The sequence below is a fragment of the Phodopus roborovskii genome, unplaced genomic scaffold (genome assembly GCF_943737965.1).
Source record: "Phodopus roborovskii unplaced genomic scaffold, PHOROB, whole genome shotgun sequence".
Taxonomy (NCBI): Eukaryota; Metazoa; Chordata; class Mammalia; order Rodentia; family Cricetidae; genus Phodopus; species Phodopus roborovskii.
This window is the reverse complement of record NW_026125538.1, coordinates 1,012,292-1,029,803: the sequence shown is the minus strand read 5'-3', so window position 1 is coordinate 1,029,803 and position 17,512 is coordinate 1,012,292. Positions and strand designations below refer to the sequence as shown.

Sequence of the window (17,512 nt, the reverse complement as noted above, 5' to 3'; positions counted from 1 at the left end):
ATAGTTGTTTTTATGAGTCTGGTTTAATTTAATTAATGTAATGACTTCTAATTGCACCCACTGTCCTACAAATGATATGTTTTTGCTCTCCCTTATGATGGTAATAATGCTAAAGTGTACATTTTTTATTGGCTCCCTTTTCATTCATATGTTGATGGGCACCAAGGATTTGGCTATTGCACATCATGCTGCCATGAATGTGGCTATGTAGGCATCTTTGTAGTATGCTGACGATTCCTTCCTATAGACACAGAAGGGGCTACATCATAGGGTATTCTTCTTTGAGGAGGCTCCATACCTATTTCCACAGACAGCGTACTAATTTACATTCCTATTGTAAGTGTGCAAAGATTCCCTTTTCTCTGCAATGTTGCCAACCATTATTTTTTACTTGATTAAAAACTTTCTTTTTTGAGACAAGATCTCACTATGTATCCCTGATTGGCCTGGTTTGGAACATACTATGTAGACTAAACTGACTTTGAGTTTACAGAATTCTGAGTTTAAAATTGTTTGCTATTGTGCCTTGCTAATTAAAATTGTGTTTTACATTTATTTATTTTTTTGTTTTGTTTTTCGAGACAGGGTTTCTCTGTATTGCTTTTTGAACCTGTTCATTTCAAGAAGAGGTAAATTGTACCTGGCACTGTAAACCTAGCCAACTACCAGGAATTTTAAATTACCCCAAACAAAACTTAAACATAATCAAAATAATCTGCCTTTACATATGTGCTGGAGGAAAACTTACCTTGATCTCCTATATCTATTGTCTTAACAACTTTTAAAATATGACTAACATTAAATTAAAATAACTGAAGCATGATAATCAGCAGGACAGATGTTCAAGAACCAAGAAAAAACATTGTGTAGCAATTCTCCTAGATGCCTCAGATTTTGGCCAATTATTTAAATCAGTTAAAAACTGCACATAAATTAAATAAAAATTTAATTGTTCAAGGTCTTTTTTGACAACCAATTTTTTATCTCCCCCAGAATTTTCTTCAGGGCTGTCTTCATATGTTTGTTCCTAAGACTATATATCACAGGATTAAGAAATGGGGTCAAGACAGAATAAAACAGAGTCACAAGCTTCTGCATTCCAGCTTCGTGCTCAGATGTTGGGCTCCCATACATGACCAATACTGAGCCATAGAATAATGCAACCACAGCCAAATGAGATCCACAGGTTGAGAAAGCCTTCCTTTTTCCAGAGGCTGAAGGGACCTTCAATACAGCTATTAGGACCAGAGCGTAAGACCCCATGATAAAGAGAAAAGGAATAATGAGAGGCAGAGGACTTAAGATGGAGAAGACCAGCTCTACTAGGGGATCTTTTTTGCAAGTCAGTGCTAATAGAGGGCCTGGGTCACAAAGGAAGTGGTCTATAATCCTGGATCCACAGAATGACATCTGGGAGATGATGATGATGGGAACAGGGAACCAGAGGAAACCAAGCACCCAGCAACTGATCACGAGGATGTTACAGAGGCGCCCAGTCATAAGAGAAGGATAGTGTAGAGGCTTGCAGATGGCAAGGTAGCGATCAAAGGCCATGACTGCCAGGAAGAAGCATTCTGTAGAACCCAAGGAGAAGAAGAAATAGAACTGTAGGAAGCACCCAGAGAAGGAGATGACCTTGGTGTCAGAGAGGAAGTTGGCCAACATGTTGGGAACTGTGGAGGTGACATACCAGATCTCCAGGAAGGAGAAGTTGGCCAGCAGGAGGTACATGGGGGTGTGCAGCCTCTGATCCCAGCGCACGGCACAGATGATGGAAGCATTGCCCATGAGGGTGAGGAGGTAGACAACGAAGAAGAGCACAAAGAGGAGGATCTGCCCTTCCCTGGGGCAGGGGAATCCCAGGAGGATGAAGCCAGTGATGGTGCTGGAGTTAGTGGGGCTGCTGAGTGTTTTCATCTGTCTGTGAGCTGTGGAGGCACCAGAAATAATCAAATGGATAAAGCAAGCTGAGAACCCAAATTTATATTTAAATAATCATGAGAGAGAAACTACATATATATATTAGCCACTCAAGACATAAATTGACTTAAAACGATTGTTTACTCCAATCCTTCACTTCTCTATATTTTCTGCTGTTGGCACAAGAGAACTATTGGTCATAATTGATAACCACTCTTTCTCTTTGTTATTGTCCTTCTTGTTCTCTCTATTCTATTAAGTTAAGCTGATTTATTTATTTATATTTATATTTTGGTTTGGGTTTTTGAGGCAGGGTTCTCTTTCTCTGTAACAGCTCTGGCTGTCCTGAAACTAGCCTTGTAAAACAGGCTGGCCTTGAACTCACTGAGATCCACCTACCTCTGCCTCCTAAGTGCTGAGATTAGAGGCATGCACCACTATCACATGTCTTTAAGTTAAATTCTAATGTAATTTTCAAACATGTTTCCATTTTTCTGCAAGATCCTAGACATGTTTGTAATCAAGCATTTGTAGGTATCTTCACTCAAAACATGATTTCCTCCCAATTTTTAGAACAAGTGAAATTTTTCATATTTCCTGGTGTATCATATCTTGACATCTGTAATTATTATTCATGTTATAGCTATATTGGCTTCTGAAAAATTGAAATCAGATTAACTGTGGGAATACCCTTGCATGTAGATGTCAGTTAGCTTCCCAACATACTTAGAATAAACTTCCAAGCCGTGGATTTGATTCCCTTACTATCTCTGATCATCTTTTCCTCCTTCTGTCCCTCTATCTTTCCCCTTTTTTGTACATGAGGCAAGCATGTACAGTCTCTATATAAATGTAAAGCAGGGATTATTGGATATGACACTGGCCAGCAGAGAGTAACACTTGGCATTATATGATGAGCTTTCCTCATCCTAAGGTATGTATTTTTGGGACCACATACTCCCTGGTCACATTTCAGTAGACAGAGATAACACCTTCCTACCTCTGTAATGTTTTCTCATAGGGTTTGGCAAATATTTTGTTAGGTAGTTTACGCTTGTGGGTCACATAATTTCTGTCAAAGCTACAAGGCTCTGGTGCAATAAAGTCAATACAGGCTGTAGACAAGCTTTAGAAGTATGCATGTGGCTGTGCTCCAATAAAACATCAAGTCCAGTAAGAGTTTAATTTCATGCGTTACAAAGCCATACTCTTTTACCCATATATAAAACTTAATAATATGCTGACAGTGGAACCAGGATGTATTCCTGGTGCATGAAAGAACTTTGGGATCACATTCCCCATGGAGGGATACTCCCTTAACCTAGAGGCAGGAGGGAGGGCCTAATACCTTCTCCAAATGACTCCACAGGTTTTTTTTGATCCTCCCTGTGGAGTGGGGGAGGACTGAATGGGAGGAGGATGGGGGGCATGGGAGGGAGAGGGAACTGAGATAGTTGTGTAAAATAAGAAACAAACAAACAAACAAAAAAGCAAAACAAAACGTAGTAATATGCAAAAACAGTGTTCAGCTTGGTGCTCATAGTCCAAGGAAGAGGAGGCCAGATGTGGTCCACTGGGTCTTGCTCTTAGCAGTTAAGGAAAAAGAGAACTAACAAACTGGCTTATAGTAAAGGATGCTTCTCTTGTTAGAAAAGGAGGGGCTTTGAGAAGTCAGCAGCTGAAACTATTCTGTTCTGCTGTGTGACCACAGCCATTCTGGGCCAACCTTGAGCCAAATCATAAAATTGGGTTTTCAAAGCCATTAGGATTTGCCTGTCTTTATGTTTACACACATATATGAGCAAACACGCTTACATACTGATGCACGACATACCTTTTCTATGCAACACTTGAGTTACATAACACTGGGTTCCTTCAGTTTTGAAATTAGCAACAGTATGAGAACAAGTCTCTGTGGGCTAGCACCATTTCATGCCTGGGCAAAGTGAACTGGCACATGCTGGGAGTTCTTTTTAAGAGGAATGTATTGCCACTCACCTTTTATTACTTAGCTTCTATGTTCAGAGAGCAGCAGTGTGGTTTTCCTGACATTGCTATCTTGACCTGTCCAAATGGAAGGCAGATTATTCAGAATTGGCTAAGGAAGGTACTGTGATATGGATGGCTTCAGTAATCAACATTGGAAACAACAATTCAGCACCTTCACCCCAATTCTCTCTTAGGAAATTTTGAGATAGAGCACTTAAATTAGCCAGACCCTGGGCCATCACATGTAGGGTGACAGATGCTTCAATTTTTTGATAATGTACTTTTGTTTCAAGGTTAGTTCAAGAATCACAATCCTGTGATTGGATTGATCTCCCAGCATATCCATTTCATTTGATAGAAGAGGAAACTGCTATACCAGCTCCATTTGCAAAACAATTTTCCCATGGAGAGTTGAGAAGTGATGGGTAGTTAAGGCATTTGAGGAAAGCAACACATTTGGAGTTAAAAAAAACTGAAGTTTGAATTGCAACTCATTTTTTACTAATAGGAGATGCTCCATCCATTCAAATAATACACTCTTTTCTAGTGTTTTCACTTCTAAAGTGGTCACATAACACTCTCACAGAAAGGTGGAGGGCTCTGTATAAGCTGGTGTATACAGAAGCACTCTGTCTGCAGCCTGACGCAGTGACAGAGTATTAGCTCTGGAACATGTAGCTGAAACAAAGCAAAAGACAGCCTTGTGTAGAGGATCACTTTTCTGGCTCCTTTGTTCATTGCCTTCTCTAAGCATTTACATAATTTCCTTTCATTGACTAGAAGGAAGCTAAACCCAGAGTTTCGTGGGTACTGTTGTTTTCTTAGAAAGGACAGATGTTCTCCTCTGTAATAGCTATCAAGTGTGAAAGAGTAGAATGAAGAGATTTTAGTGTTTACTGGAACATATGGGATTTATAAATAGAGCCTCCGAGGAATGAGCTCTGTTCCTTCAAATTCATCACATCCAAAACAAGAGTTGCAGGAAGCTGGTCTGCGATGTTCTATCATCCACTGGGGCCCATATTCTCTGGAGACACTTTGTGCCACCTGCCCTTATTTAGAGTAGAGTAAAATTTGCCATTTTATTCCCATATTGCAGTGAGATGACATAAGCTATAATTAATTATCATTCCTGCTCAGTACACCCACTATATACCCAAGGAGTTGCACTCTAGGTTTTCCTACCATTGATGGAGGCACATGTAGGTCTTCAAGTACAGGTTACTGGGTACTCCTCTTTTTCCCAACATCAGGAGGAATCTTATTTCAAAGATATGAGATCATTTAACATCTTTGTTGATTTCTCCTCTTTCAACAATGTAAGATTCAAAATTGTCAGACAGGGACCCTAACTTCTGATTATCATTACTGTGGTCACTTTGTACCCTTTATTTGTGGCAGATGTCCTTATGTCAAAACCATATTATACTGCTTAGGGAAACAATGGAAAATTAGTATATGTGTATTGGGTGAATGATCCTACTCCCTCACCTCCAAAAAAGCAGAAGAGAACATGCAAAGAGAGAGATGAGCACTATGGAGTAAGTCAGCTAAGAGAACCATTCACTCATGGAGATATGAAGTGCCCTTTTTGGTTCCCTTTTTAAACTGAAAAATTGCATTTCTCTCTTATTGAAAATAGTTTTCATAATATATTCTCAGCACAGTTTTCCCTCCCCTCATCTCCTTCCAGATTCTTCCCACCTTCCAATTCACCAAATTCCATGCTTTCTTTCTCTTTAGGAAAAAAAAAGAAAACTAAAATAATGAACAAAGAACTCCAAGGACAACACAATCAAACAAACACAAACAAAGAAAAACCACAAGAAACACACACACACACACACACACACACACACAATGCAAGGAAATACAAAACTAGAAACCATACAATACAGGCAAAAGGCTAGTAAGAAAAAAAATGTTCAAACAGCAATATGGACAAAAACAATTTACACAAATGCCACTAAGTTGTTTGTGTTGTCTATCCACTTCTGGGCTGAGGACATAGCCTTTACTGTGCTTAATATGCTCGGTGAGACTTTTTTCCATATAAAACTGAGAATTATCCTGTTATGAGTAGTTTTCCCGCCAGCCTGGTCCCATAGCCATGTCAGCCCTGAATAACACATAGAGACAATATATTAGATATAAAGCTGTTGGCCTGTTACTAATGTTTATTATTGGCTAGCTCTGTCTTAAATATCAACCCCTTTCTATCAATCTAATTATCTCCACATGGTCTTATCTTATGGGAGAGAGGATCTGGAGTTCTGCTCTCTCAAGTACCTACATGTTGAATCTCCTCCTACCTGTCCTGAATCCTGTCTCCTAGTCCCTCCTGTCTTGCTTTCCTATTGGCAATAGGGCTTTATTCATTAACCAATAAGAGAAAAATATTTACAGAATGACATCTCCCATCATTATCCTTTCAAGATCTTTGAAGAATTGCATTGGAATTTTGATTGGGATCATGTTGACTTTGCAGATTACTCTTGGTAGGAGGGCCAATTTTACTATATTAACCCTCTTAATCCATGAGCATTGGAGATCTCTCCATTTTCTGATATCTTCTTCAATTTACAATTCTTTCATTTGTTTGGATAGAATTACTTCAAGATATATTATTTGAGGTGATTGTGAAATGTGTTGTTTCCCTGATTTCCTTTTCAGTCTATTCGTATATAAGAGGGCTATTGACTTTTACGAATTAATTTTGTATCCAGCTACTTTGCTGAAAATGTTTATTAGCTGTAGGAGTTCCCAGGTAGAATATTTAGGGTTTTTTATATATACTTTCATATTATCTTTAAATAAAGATGCTTTGAGTCCTTTCTTTCCAATTAGTATTCCCTAGATCTTTATTGATCTAGCTAAGACTTCAAGTACTATCTATTATATTGAACAGGAATGGAGAAAGACAGCCTTTTTTTGTTCTGATTTTAGTGAAATTGGTTTGAGTTTACTCCATTTAATTTGATTTGACTATGGGATTATTGTACACCATGTTTGTTATGTTTGACAAAACCCTTGTGTCCCTAATCTCTCCAGGACTTTTATCATGAAAGAGTGTTGGATTTTTTTCAGTGTCCTTTCTGCATCTAATGAAATGATCATGTTTTTTTCTCTCTCAATTTGTTTATATGGTGGATTAAATCTAATGATTTTCATATATTGAACCATTCCTCCATTTCTGGGATGGAGAATACTTCATCATGATATATGATCCTTTTGATGTGTTCCTTGGTTTGGTTTGCAAGTATTTTATTGAGTTTTTTGCATCTATGCTCTTTTTTAATTATTATTTTTATTTTATATATTGATCCCAGTTCCCTCTCCCTCCCATCTTCCTATGACCTCTTTGTCCCCCTCCCATCCCATTTCCCAACCACTCTCCAGGGAGGGTAAGGCCTTCCAGGAGGGATCATCAAAATCTGTCAAGTCATTTGGGGTAGGGCCTAAGCCCTCCCTCCTGTCTCTGGGTTAAGGGAGTATCTCTCCATGGGGAATGTGCTCCTGAAGTCCTTTCATGCACCAGGGACTATACATCCTGGTTCTACTGTCAGAGGTCGGATAGACTGCCCATGCCTTCTAACTGAGACCCACATTCAGGGGGTCTGGGTCAGTTCTATGCTAGTTTCCCAGCTCTCAGTCTTGGGTCAGCTGTCTCTGTGGGTTTCTGTAGCCTGGTCTCGACCCTCTCTGCAACTGGATTTCAGGAGTTCAGCTCAGTGTTTAGCTGTGGGTGTCTGCTTCTGTTTCCATCAGCTACTAGATGAGGGCTCTAGGATGGCATATAAGGTAGTTATCAATCTCAGTATTCGGGAAGGGCATTTAAGGTAGCCTATCCACTATTGCTCAGACTAGTAGTTGGGTTCATCCTTGTAGGTCTCTGGACATTTCTCTAGAATCAGTTTTCTCTTCAAACCTATAATGGCTCCCTTTATTATGGTATCTCTTTTCTTGCTCTCCTCTATTCCTCCCCTGACTCAGTCTTCCTGGTTCCTCTCCTCTTCTCCCCTTCTCTTTCTCCTAGCTCCCTCTCCACTCTCTGCTCCCCCTCCCAATATGCTCAGGAAATCTAGTCCCTTTCCCCTTCCACAATTCTGTCAGTTTTCTAGTTGTGTCCTTGACCTTTCTGGCTGGTATAATCATTTCTCCTCCTCTTCTGCAGAACTTTTCAAGCTCTGCCTAATGTTTGGCTGTGGTCTGCATCTGTTTCCATCATTTGCTGAATGAAGCCTCTCTGATGACAATTGAGCTATGTTCCAGTCTTGTCATAGGAGATAACCAGTTGAAGCTACATATCTACTATTGCTAGGAATCTTAGCTGGGGTCATCCTTGTAGATTCCTAGGAGATTCCATGTGCCATGTTTCTATCTAACCCTGAAATGTCCCTACCCCCACCTTCTAGTAGTGTCTTTTCATACTTTCACACTCCATTGGCATACAACCTGATTGCTCATGTTCCCATCCCTACCCACCATCAGTTCACTCAGGAAATCTCTTTTATTTTCCCTTCCCAGAGAAATCCTGGGATCCCCCATGAGTCCTCCTTGTTACATTGTCTCCCTGTGTCAGTGGATTATAGCATAGTTATCTTTCATTTTATAGCGAATATGCACTTATGAGTGAGTATCTACCATGTTTGTCTTTCTGGGTCTTCAAATTTCCTGGTATCTTTTTTTCTTTTTAAACAGCTGAGTAATAGTTCATTATGTAAATGCACTACACTTTCTTTATTCATTCCTCAATTGAGGGGCATCTAGGTTGTTTCCAGGTTTTGGCTATTACAAATAAAGCTGCTATAAACATAGTTGAACAAGTGTCCTTGTGGTATGATTGGCATCTACCCAAGAGTGATACAGCTGGTTCTTGTGGTAGACTAATTCCCAGTTGTCTGAGAACTGCTATACTGATTTCCAAAGGGGCTGTATATTTTTTCACTCCCATCAGCAATGGGAGTTGTTGCATTTCCTCTCTAACCACTTCCTCTCCATCATGACCTGTTGCTTGTGTTATTGATCTTAGCCATTCTGACAGGTATAAGATGGAATCTCAGAGTCACTTTGATTTGCATTTCCTTGATATCTAAGGATGTTGAGCATCTCCTTAAGTGTATCTAGGCCATTTGTGATTTTTCTTTACTCCATTTTTTAATTGAATTATTTGTTTTGTTGATGATATCTAGTTTCTTGACTTCTTTTTATATTTAGAAATCATTCCTCTGTTGAATTTGTATTGGTGAAGATTTTTTCACATTCTGTAGGCTGCTGTTTGTCCTGTTGACAGTGTGCTTTGACTTATAGAAACTTTTCAATTTTGTGAGGTACCATTTACTTTTTGTTGATCTTAGTGCCTGAGATATTAATGTTCTCTTCAGGAAGTTGTCTCCTGTGCCAATGTATTCAATGTATCTAAATTTTTGTTGAGGTTTTTGATTCATGTGGACTTGAGTTTTGTTTAGGATGATAGATATGAATTTATTTGTGTTCTTCTACATACCAACATCCAGTTAGACCAGCACCATATTTTTGAAGATGTTTTCCTTTTTCCATTGTATAATTATGGCTTATTTGTCAAAACCCAGGTGTCCATAGGTGTGTGGATCTATGTTTGGGTCTTTGATTTGACTCCATTGATCCACCTGTCTGTTTTTATGCCAATATTATACATTTTTTATTCCTACAACTCTGTATTAGAGGTTGAAATAATCAGGAATGGTGATGCTTCTGGAGGTTCTTTTATTGTACAGAATTGTTTTAGCTATCCTAGGCTTTTTATTTTTCCATATGAAGTTGAGTATTGTTCTTTCAAGGTCTATAAAGAATTATGTTGGAATTTTGATGAATTTGCATGAATCTGTTGATTGCTTTTGTTAAGATGGACATTTTTACTATGATAATCCTACTGATCCATGAGCATTGGGAGGTCTTTCCTTCTGATGTTTTCTTCAAAGACCTAAAGTTCTTGTCATATAGGTCTTTCATTTGCTTGATTAGAATTACACCAAGATATTTCATGTTATTTGACTTTTCCCCTCTTTTTAAAATAGGAGATTTTAAAAAAGAATTAATTATAACATCTTGTCTGGGGAAGACCACTTCAAATAAGTAAATTTTATTATTATTTCTATTTAACTGAATGAGTCTAAATTATTTGTTTATTTAACTTTAGAAAAGTCATATACATCCAGAAATTCATCCATATATTTTAGATTTTTCAGTCTGTAGAAACAGATTTTTAAATTAATTCCATAAAATTTGTTCTCTGGATTCAGTTGGTAGAAATAGATTTTTAAAACTAAGTCCATAAGATTTATTGTCTCAGACAGTGGAACCAGGATGTATTCCTGATGCACAAAAGGACTTTGTGGGCACATCCCCCATGGAGGTTTACTCCCTTAAACTAGGGACAGGAGAAAAGCCCTAGTCCTTACTCCAAATGACTTGACAGATTTAGATGACCCCTCCTGGAGGGCATCACCCTACATGTGTAGTGGGGTGGGGATGGGAGGGGAGGGTGGACTGGGTGCATTGTAAGGGTGGAAGAGACGGGGGGGGGGGGGGGAAAGGAGGAAGAGAAGGAAGAAGGGAGGGAGAGAAGGAGGGAGGGAGAGAGGGAAGAAGAGGGAACTGGGATTGATGTTAAAAAAAAAAAAAAAAAAAAAAAGGAAAAAAGACCAGTGAGCTACAATTATGGAAAACTTGAGATTTGTATGTTTCTGAAAAATTAAATCATAAAAATGTTTAGGCTTACTATGTGAAAGATGAACACTCAAAATTAAACATAGATTCATGTTTAAATTTCTGGCTAACAAAAACAAACAAGACAAAACAACAACAAAAAAATCTGCCTGCTCCCTGATTCCCTTCTGAACTTTCACACAATAATCTCGGAGCCTGAAATTCAGCGGGAGACTGTTTCGCCTTAGCCTTTTTTTTTTTTTTTTTTTTTTTTTTTAACAACATTTCTTCAAAAGTCACCCAGTGTCATTCTTACCTCAGAACTCAATGTGAAGTCACATGTGGTTCCCACAATGCTCTTGTGGCCTTCAGAATGTGTTAGTATCTTAAGTGAGAGCTAGCTGGGGATGAGACTTAGTGGAGAAATCAAAGCATATGTGAGGCCCTGGGTTTAATGGCTAGAGCGTGTGCGAGGGTACCAGAAGAGGAAGAGGGAGAGAAGGAAGAAAGGAAGAGGAAAGAGGAGGAGTGGGAAGAGGAAGATGAGGGAGGAGGAAGAACGGTATTGAAAGAAATTAATTGTGACATTTGGTTGATGCCTACATATACTGAATAGTAGATGAGGAGTAACTCAGAGGGGAGTGGCATGAATGTCAGTAGAATGGTGCCATTATTCTCGGATGGAACTAGCCAAGAGATTAAGGGAAACCTTTTCTAATGCTGCATGTTTTAATTAATGACAAATGCCAAGTCTATAAGGATCAGTTAATGTACAATGATTTGGCATCGGAGGGAAATATTCTTTAGCATCTTTATGAGGGCTGAGAGTGTAACCCAAGAAACATTAGGAGCCTTTGTGTATAGTTTATAATGTCACATGTTCTATAAGCAATACTGATATTCAATAAACTGTTAAAACTCATGCAAAAATTCATTATAAATAAACCATTATTTTTCTTTAAGTTCTGTTCCCAGTTCATCTTTTACATGTGTTCTGGAGATTTGAACTCAGGACCTCATATTTGTATGACCTATCTAGCCACCTCCCCAGCCCAAGTTAGGTGTTTTGCTGTTGTTTTTAATATTCTGTGGACATGTTCTGTCATGGTTTTCATCTCTTTATCAGCAGATTTTCTGGTGAATATTCATTACCTTCTCATGTTTGTAGCTGATCCTCTTTCTTTTTAAGTAGTTTATTTTATTTTTTTTTTTTTAATTTTATAGGCATTGGTGTTTTGCCTGCATTCATGTCTGTGTGATGGTTCCAATTCCCTGGGATTGGAATTACAGACAACTGTGAGCTACCATGTGGTTGCTGGGAATTGAACCTAGGACCTCTGGAAGAACAGTCAGTGCTCTTAACCAATGAGCCATCTCCCCAGCCCCCTTATTTTTTTCTTATTGTTTCTTCTTGCAGGCTTTCTCCTATTTTCACTTGATGATTCTTGTCAATGGATGTTGCTTTTATTTTTTTAAATCTATTTATAAATGTATATGTGTGTGCACGAGTGTGTTCATGTCCATGTGTGTATGATGTATGTAGTGTCATAACAATATTATATGAACTTTTTTATAATGGACCAGCTCAGAGAGTAGAGGGGGCATGCCAACACCATAGAATAACTCTCTCCCCCCAGACAGAAAGTTTTTTTATTTCATGAGAGTAGAACAAAGGGTGTTGACTAAAAACTACCAGGTAGAGTTGATGGTAAATGTAAACACATGAAGCTGGAACCTCACCAGAGCTTTCTTTCAGATGGTTTATAGCACACCTTCTTAAACTGTGGGTCAATACCCTGCTGGGCCTCCTGTGTAGCTAAATATGGTGATTCCAAAACTCTTGACAACAGTAAATAACCAGAAATATTAAAATAAAATGGATAACAAGTAGTATTTCATACTTTCCTACTGTCCTTCCTCAGCAAAAAATTGCCAAATTTTAATAGCTTTTGTTTTGTTTTTGTAGACAGGATTTCACTGTGTAGCCCTGGTTGGCCTGAAACTCACAAAGATTCACCTGTCTCTGTCTCTGTCTCCTGAGTGCTGGGATTAAAAGTGTGTGCCACCCAGCCCAGGCCAAATTAGTCTATCTATAGATTGTGTTGTTATAGTGTTTGCTTTTAAAAAGAGGTTTTTTGGGTTGTTGACTTGGTTTCATAAAAAAAAAAATTGTTAAGTGTTGAAGATATGCTATACTCTGCTGTATCAAACTCTCAGCCAAGATTTAATCATTTATGAAAATAAGCACATTCACCATTAATAAATGGCAAAATTATGTCTACCAAATAATTGTTTAAAATACATTTCTATATGATAAAAAAAGATTTTCTTTGGTTGATGAATCTATTTCCTCTAGTTTATCTTTTGTGCCTGGATTTTCTCTTCCATCTCTTGTATTATGTTGGTTATGCGTGCATCTGTAGTTCTTGATTGTTTACCAAGCTTTTCTATTTCCAGCATTCTCTCAGTTTGTGTTTTCTTTATTGTCTGTATTTCAGTTTTTAGTTCTTGAACTGTTTGAATTGTTTCCATCATCTGTTTGATTGTTTGTTCTTGGCTTCCCTTGCTTTCTTTAAAAGATTTGTTTATTTCTTGCATTTTTGATTTGTTTTTTCTTCCATTTCTTTAAGAGATTTTCTCATTTCCTCTTTGAGGGTCTCTATCATCTTCATAAAGTTGTTTTTAAGGTCTTTTTCTTCTGCTTCATCTGTGTTGGTATTTTCAGGTCTTAATGATGTTGAGTCCCTAGATTCTGGTGGTATCATATTGGTTTTTTATTGTTGAATGTGTTCTTGTACTGTTGTCTTCCCATCCCTCCTTCCAGTGGGTGTAGGTGGGTTCTCTCTCTCTCCTCTCCCTGTGGGTGTAGGTGAGGTCAGAACTTTGCTGTCAGTAACTCTGGATGGTTTGAGCTCTCTTGGAGTTCTCACACAAAGGGCACGGGGAGGGGGGGGGAGACTCAAGCAGAGGGCATAGGGGGGCCAAGACTGATATGGGGCAGGCTCTGGATTGTCCAGCGTGTCAGGGTGGGTCCACTCAAGCAGTGGGCGGTGGGGGGGGGTTAAGACACAGAGCCAGACTGAGATGAGAGCAGGCTTTAGATGGTTTGGCATGGAGTGGTGGGTCCACTCTGTAGAGTTGACCCAGGAATTTCCAAGGAGAGGATGTGGGGAGTTAGACCTGAGCTGGCCCCACACTCACCTCAAGCACTGGGCCAAGACTGAGATGAGGGCAGGCTCTGGATCCCATTATTTTCAATTTTGCCCTACATTGGCCTTGGGGTAGCTGGCCCTGTCCCTCACTTGACACTGCAGCAAGAGAGCTGGCCTCAACTGTAGTAAGCTTTTTTATTGGCCATCAACTCATAACAACATGATGACTTATTAATTATGAAAGTTTGGCCATTAGCTTAGGCTTGTCCCACTAGCTCTTATAACTTAAATTAACCCACTTTTATTAATTTATGTTCTACCATGTGGCTTGTTTTTCTCTGTTCTGAACCATATACGGTATCTTCCTGGCATCTCCTGGATGCCTAGGTTCTTCTTCCCTCTCAGTCCATTTCCTCTGAATTCTCATCTATTCTTTTCTGTCTAGCTATTGGCCAGTCATCTCTTTGTTAAATCAATGAGAAAGCACCTTAGCCAGTGACAGATCTGTACATGGTAAACAAATATTTGGCAATACCAGCCCTCAAGGGGGAGCAGGCTCCCTATACTCAGAAGAGATGGATATACCCCTTACCATGGACCCTGATGCCTTGGGCATAGAGGAGCTGGCTCCCTTCCTCGCTTAATGGGGGTAGCCCTACTGGCCTGGACTGATCAGCTCAACTACCACCCAAGCCCACAGCCAGGCCTTGGGTTGCCTCACCCTAACTTTTAGACTTTCTAGGACCCATTGGAACTTGCGAAGGGATTGGTCCTGTGGAATAATACCTGTAGGATCTCTAGGACTTGGACTATCTGAGAGGAGTTTTAGTGAGGACTCAGGGAGTGTCGTGTACCAGGAACCAGAGACCTTAAACTAGACAAATGACTCACTGCAATGAACATTTCCTAGTAAAGCTGGTTGGACAAAAGGGCGTACTATGTGTTACTGTTCCCAATGTCACCTGAAGGAATGAGGAGGTGTTGAGGAGGCAGTTTTTTCTCCACTATTTTATAATTTTTATTAGAGAAGTCTTTCACCTCTTTGGTTAGATTCATTCCATGGTACTTTTGAGGGAGGATATAGGAAGTTGAATTATTATTATTACTTCCTTTCTCATCAAACTTATTGGTGTGTGGAAAAGATACTTATTTCTGTATATTAATTTTTGCATCTTGATGTAACGAGTATGGTTTTTCCGCCTGCCGCCTGATTTTCCTAACTAAGGAAAACTATAATCATAACTATCTGTCTTCAACTCCATCAAAGACCACAGAAGGATAGTATATAAACTCTAGAAATGACAGAGATCTCGCCTTGTCAGTCACCCGAAGTTCTTCTGTAACCTTCCATCTTCAGCCCATAGGCCATAGTGTGTCTGGCAAACTCTTCAGCAAAGTGGGAAACTTTAAACTGTCTTCTTGTATTGACAGTTTGTCAGTCACTTTTCTCTGTGTCTTGCAGACTGTCTGGCAGACTCTTTCATGAAGCAGGAACTCTGTAGCAATGTCCATCTTGAATCAGCAGTCACTTTTCTATGGGTCCTGCATGTCCAGTTTATACATCACAAAGTCAAACAGTCCAGACAAGAACAGTATCTTGTCCACATGGCTAATCTTGCCATATTGGAGGCAAACTCCATAACGAGTTTCTTTGATGTCCATCTTCCTTTCTGACGCAGGTGGTGTTGCCAGGAGCATTTATGTCTCACTGTCAAGAAAAACCCTAAATCATTTTAAATGCCTTATTCTGTAGGTCTTTGAAAGGTTTGAAGAATGCCTATCCATCTCAAATACATGTCTGCATATCTAGAAATCTTAACTAACTTAACTATAATATCTGACTATCATAGGTACTATCTGTTAGGAACTAGCAGCCAGCTGACCCCCGCCCCGACGATGGGCGGGGCGCTCATCCTCCCTACCTCAGCTTTACCTGGACTCAGTTATGCATGCACAAGCCTCTTTTAAAGCAAGCACGCCAAGTGCTTCTCTCTCTCTGCTCTCTCTCTGCTTCTCTCTCTCTGGTCCCTCTCTCTGGTCTCTCTGGTCCCTCTCTGTTCCCCCCTCTCTCTCTGCTCTCTCTCTGCACTCTCTCTCTGGTCCCTCTCTGTTCTCCCTCTCTTCTGCTTGCGGTTGGCCACCAGCTACCCCCTCTTTCTCTCCCCTCTCTCAATAAACTCCACGTGGGCGCTGAGTCTCATGTTTGTGTTTCTTAGGCATTAGCTGCAGCAAAAGAACAACACTATAATCTGTATTGAATTATACATTACATTTCTAAATGAGCAATATAAAAACAATACTTAAACAAAAGGAGAAATATACATATCACAAAATTGACCTTAAATTTTATCAATAAATGAAAATCCATTCCAAAACAAAGTATTCATATCTATACCATAATCCCCTTTTTACCTTTAAAAAGATATTGTTTGTGGTCATTAACCGTCTCCTAGTCCCTCCTATCTTCCTTTCCTATTGGCCATTAGTGCTTTATTCATTAACCAGTATGAGAAACATATACAGAATGACATCTCCCATCATCTTGATACTGTGCTTTAAATGTTTCTTAGATGTAAAAGTTTTCTAGTGGAACTTCAGTCTTTGAAGTATGAGTCTTGGTGGGAGAAATCTGTGATCAGTAAGAAAATTCAGCATACTTTTCTTTATTTTGTGTTCTTTTATCCATCTTTTTTGTTATCAGACATCACAGAACGAGCTTAGAAACTGAACTTAGACAGTTTCTATTCTGATACTGGATGAGCCAACCTTTATTGTATTGCACTTGCTATTAGAGTATAGCAACATTTTTGTCACACATTAAGGTCTTTGAGCTATACAATAAAGACAGATTCATAAGAAAAAAAACCATCTAAATGGTTTATGAGTATTTAAAAATATATGTAGGCTTGGGAGATTTAAAAAATGGCTAGAGAAAGTCCTAAAAAGAAATAGAGTGTGGTGGCACATGTCTTTAATCTAAGCACTCCTGAGTCAGAGGTAGGTGGATATCTATGATCTCAAGGACAGCCTGGTTTACAGAGTGAGTTCCAGGATAGCTTAAGATACACAGAGAAACCCTGTCTCAAGAAACCAAAAATAAGATAAAATAAAAGAAATAGGGTAATAATAATAATAATAAAAATAACATTATTATTACACATTAATACACAGAGAGACTGGATACTGTGTGTTATTGTGTTTTTTTGAATTGTTTAATTGATGAGGAAAGATTAATAGATGCTCGCAGACATTTGATTACAAATGCTATGGATTAATCCAACCTATACATTTTAAAAAATGCTTTGACTTCAAAATTTAAGTCTAAGGTCAAGTTACTTTGGAAAAGAGGTTCTGCTTTTGTTTCCACAGAAGGTAAAAAGCTCTGGGTCCATTCCAGACTAATATGGTTTGATCAAGCTAGACCCCCTGAAGTAGTGGCCCAGGTGATCCAACATCCAAACAGCTGAAGTGATGCAGCCTCAGACTACTACAACTAGGATTTGGCCAGGGTTCTGGGTTGTCTCAGGATCTCCTTGGAATTGACAGTGCCCTGAAGCAGCAGGAAGCAGTTTGCAGAGAACTATGCCCACATTCCCAAATATTGTTTATCAATGTTTGCTTTCATTTAAATGTAATTGGCTATAAATGTTTAAAGATCATGGTCAATCTTATTCTAAAGAAGAAGAAGAAAGAAAAAAAAAAAGAATAGCAATGAATATTTTGCATTAGTATGGATTTTGGTTTATTGACAAAAATTTAAAGTC

The 17,512-nt window shown here is 38.9% G+C and overlaps 1 protein-coding gene across 1 annotated transcript; it reads right to left on the bottom strand.

The window, feature by feature from the left end:
- Positions 1-945: 945 nt before the first annotated feature.
- On the bottom strand, positions 946-1,917 carry LOC127216240 (olfactory receptor 11G2). The gene has a single exon (XM_051176864.1). The coding sequence runs from the start codon at positions 1,915-1,917 to the stop codon at positions 946-948; it is 972 nt and encodes a 323-aa protein (XP_051032821.1).
- Positions 1,918-17,512: the final 15,595 nt, after the last annotated feature.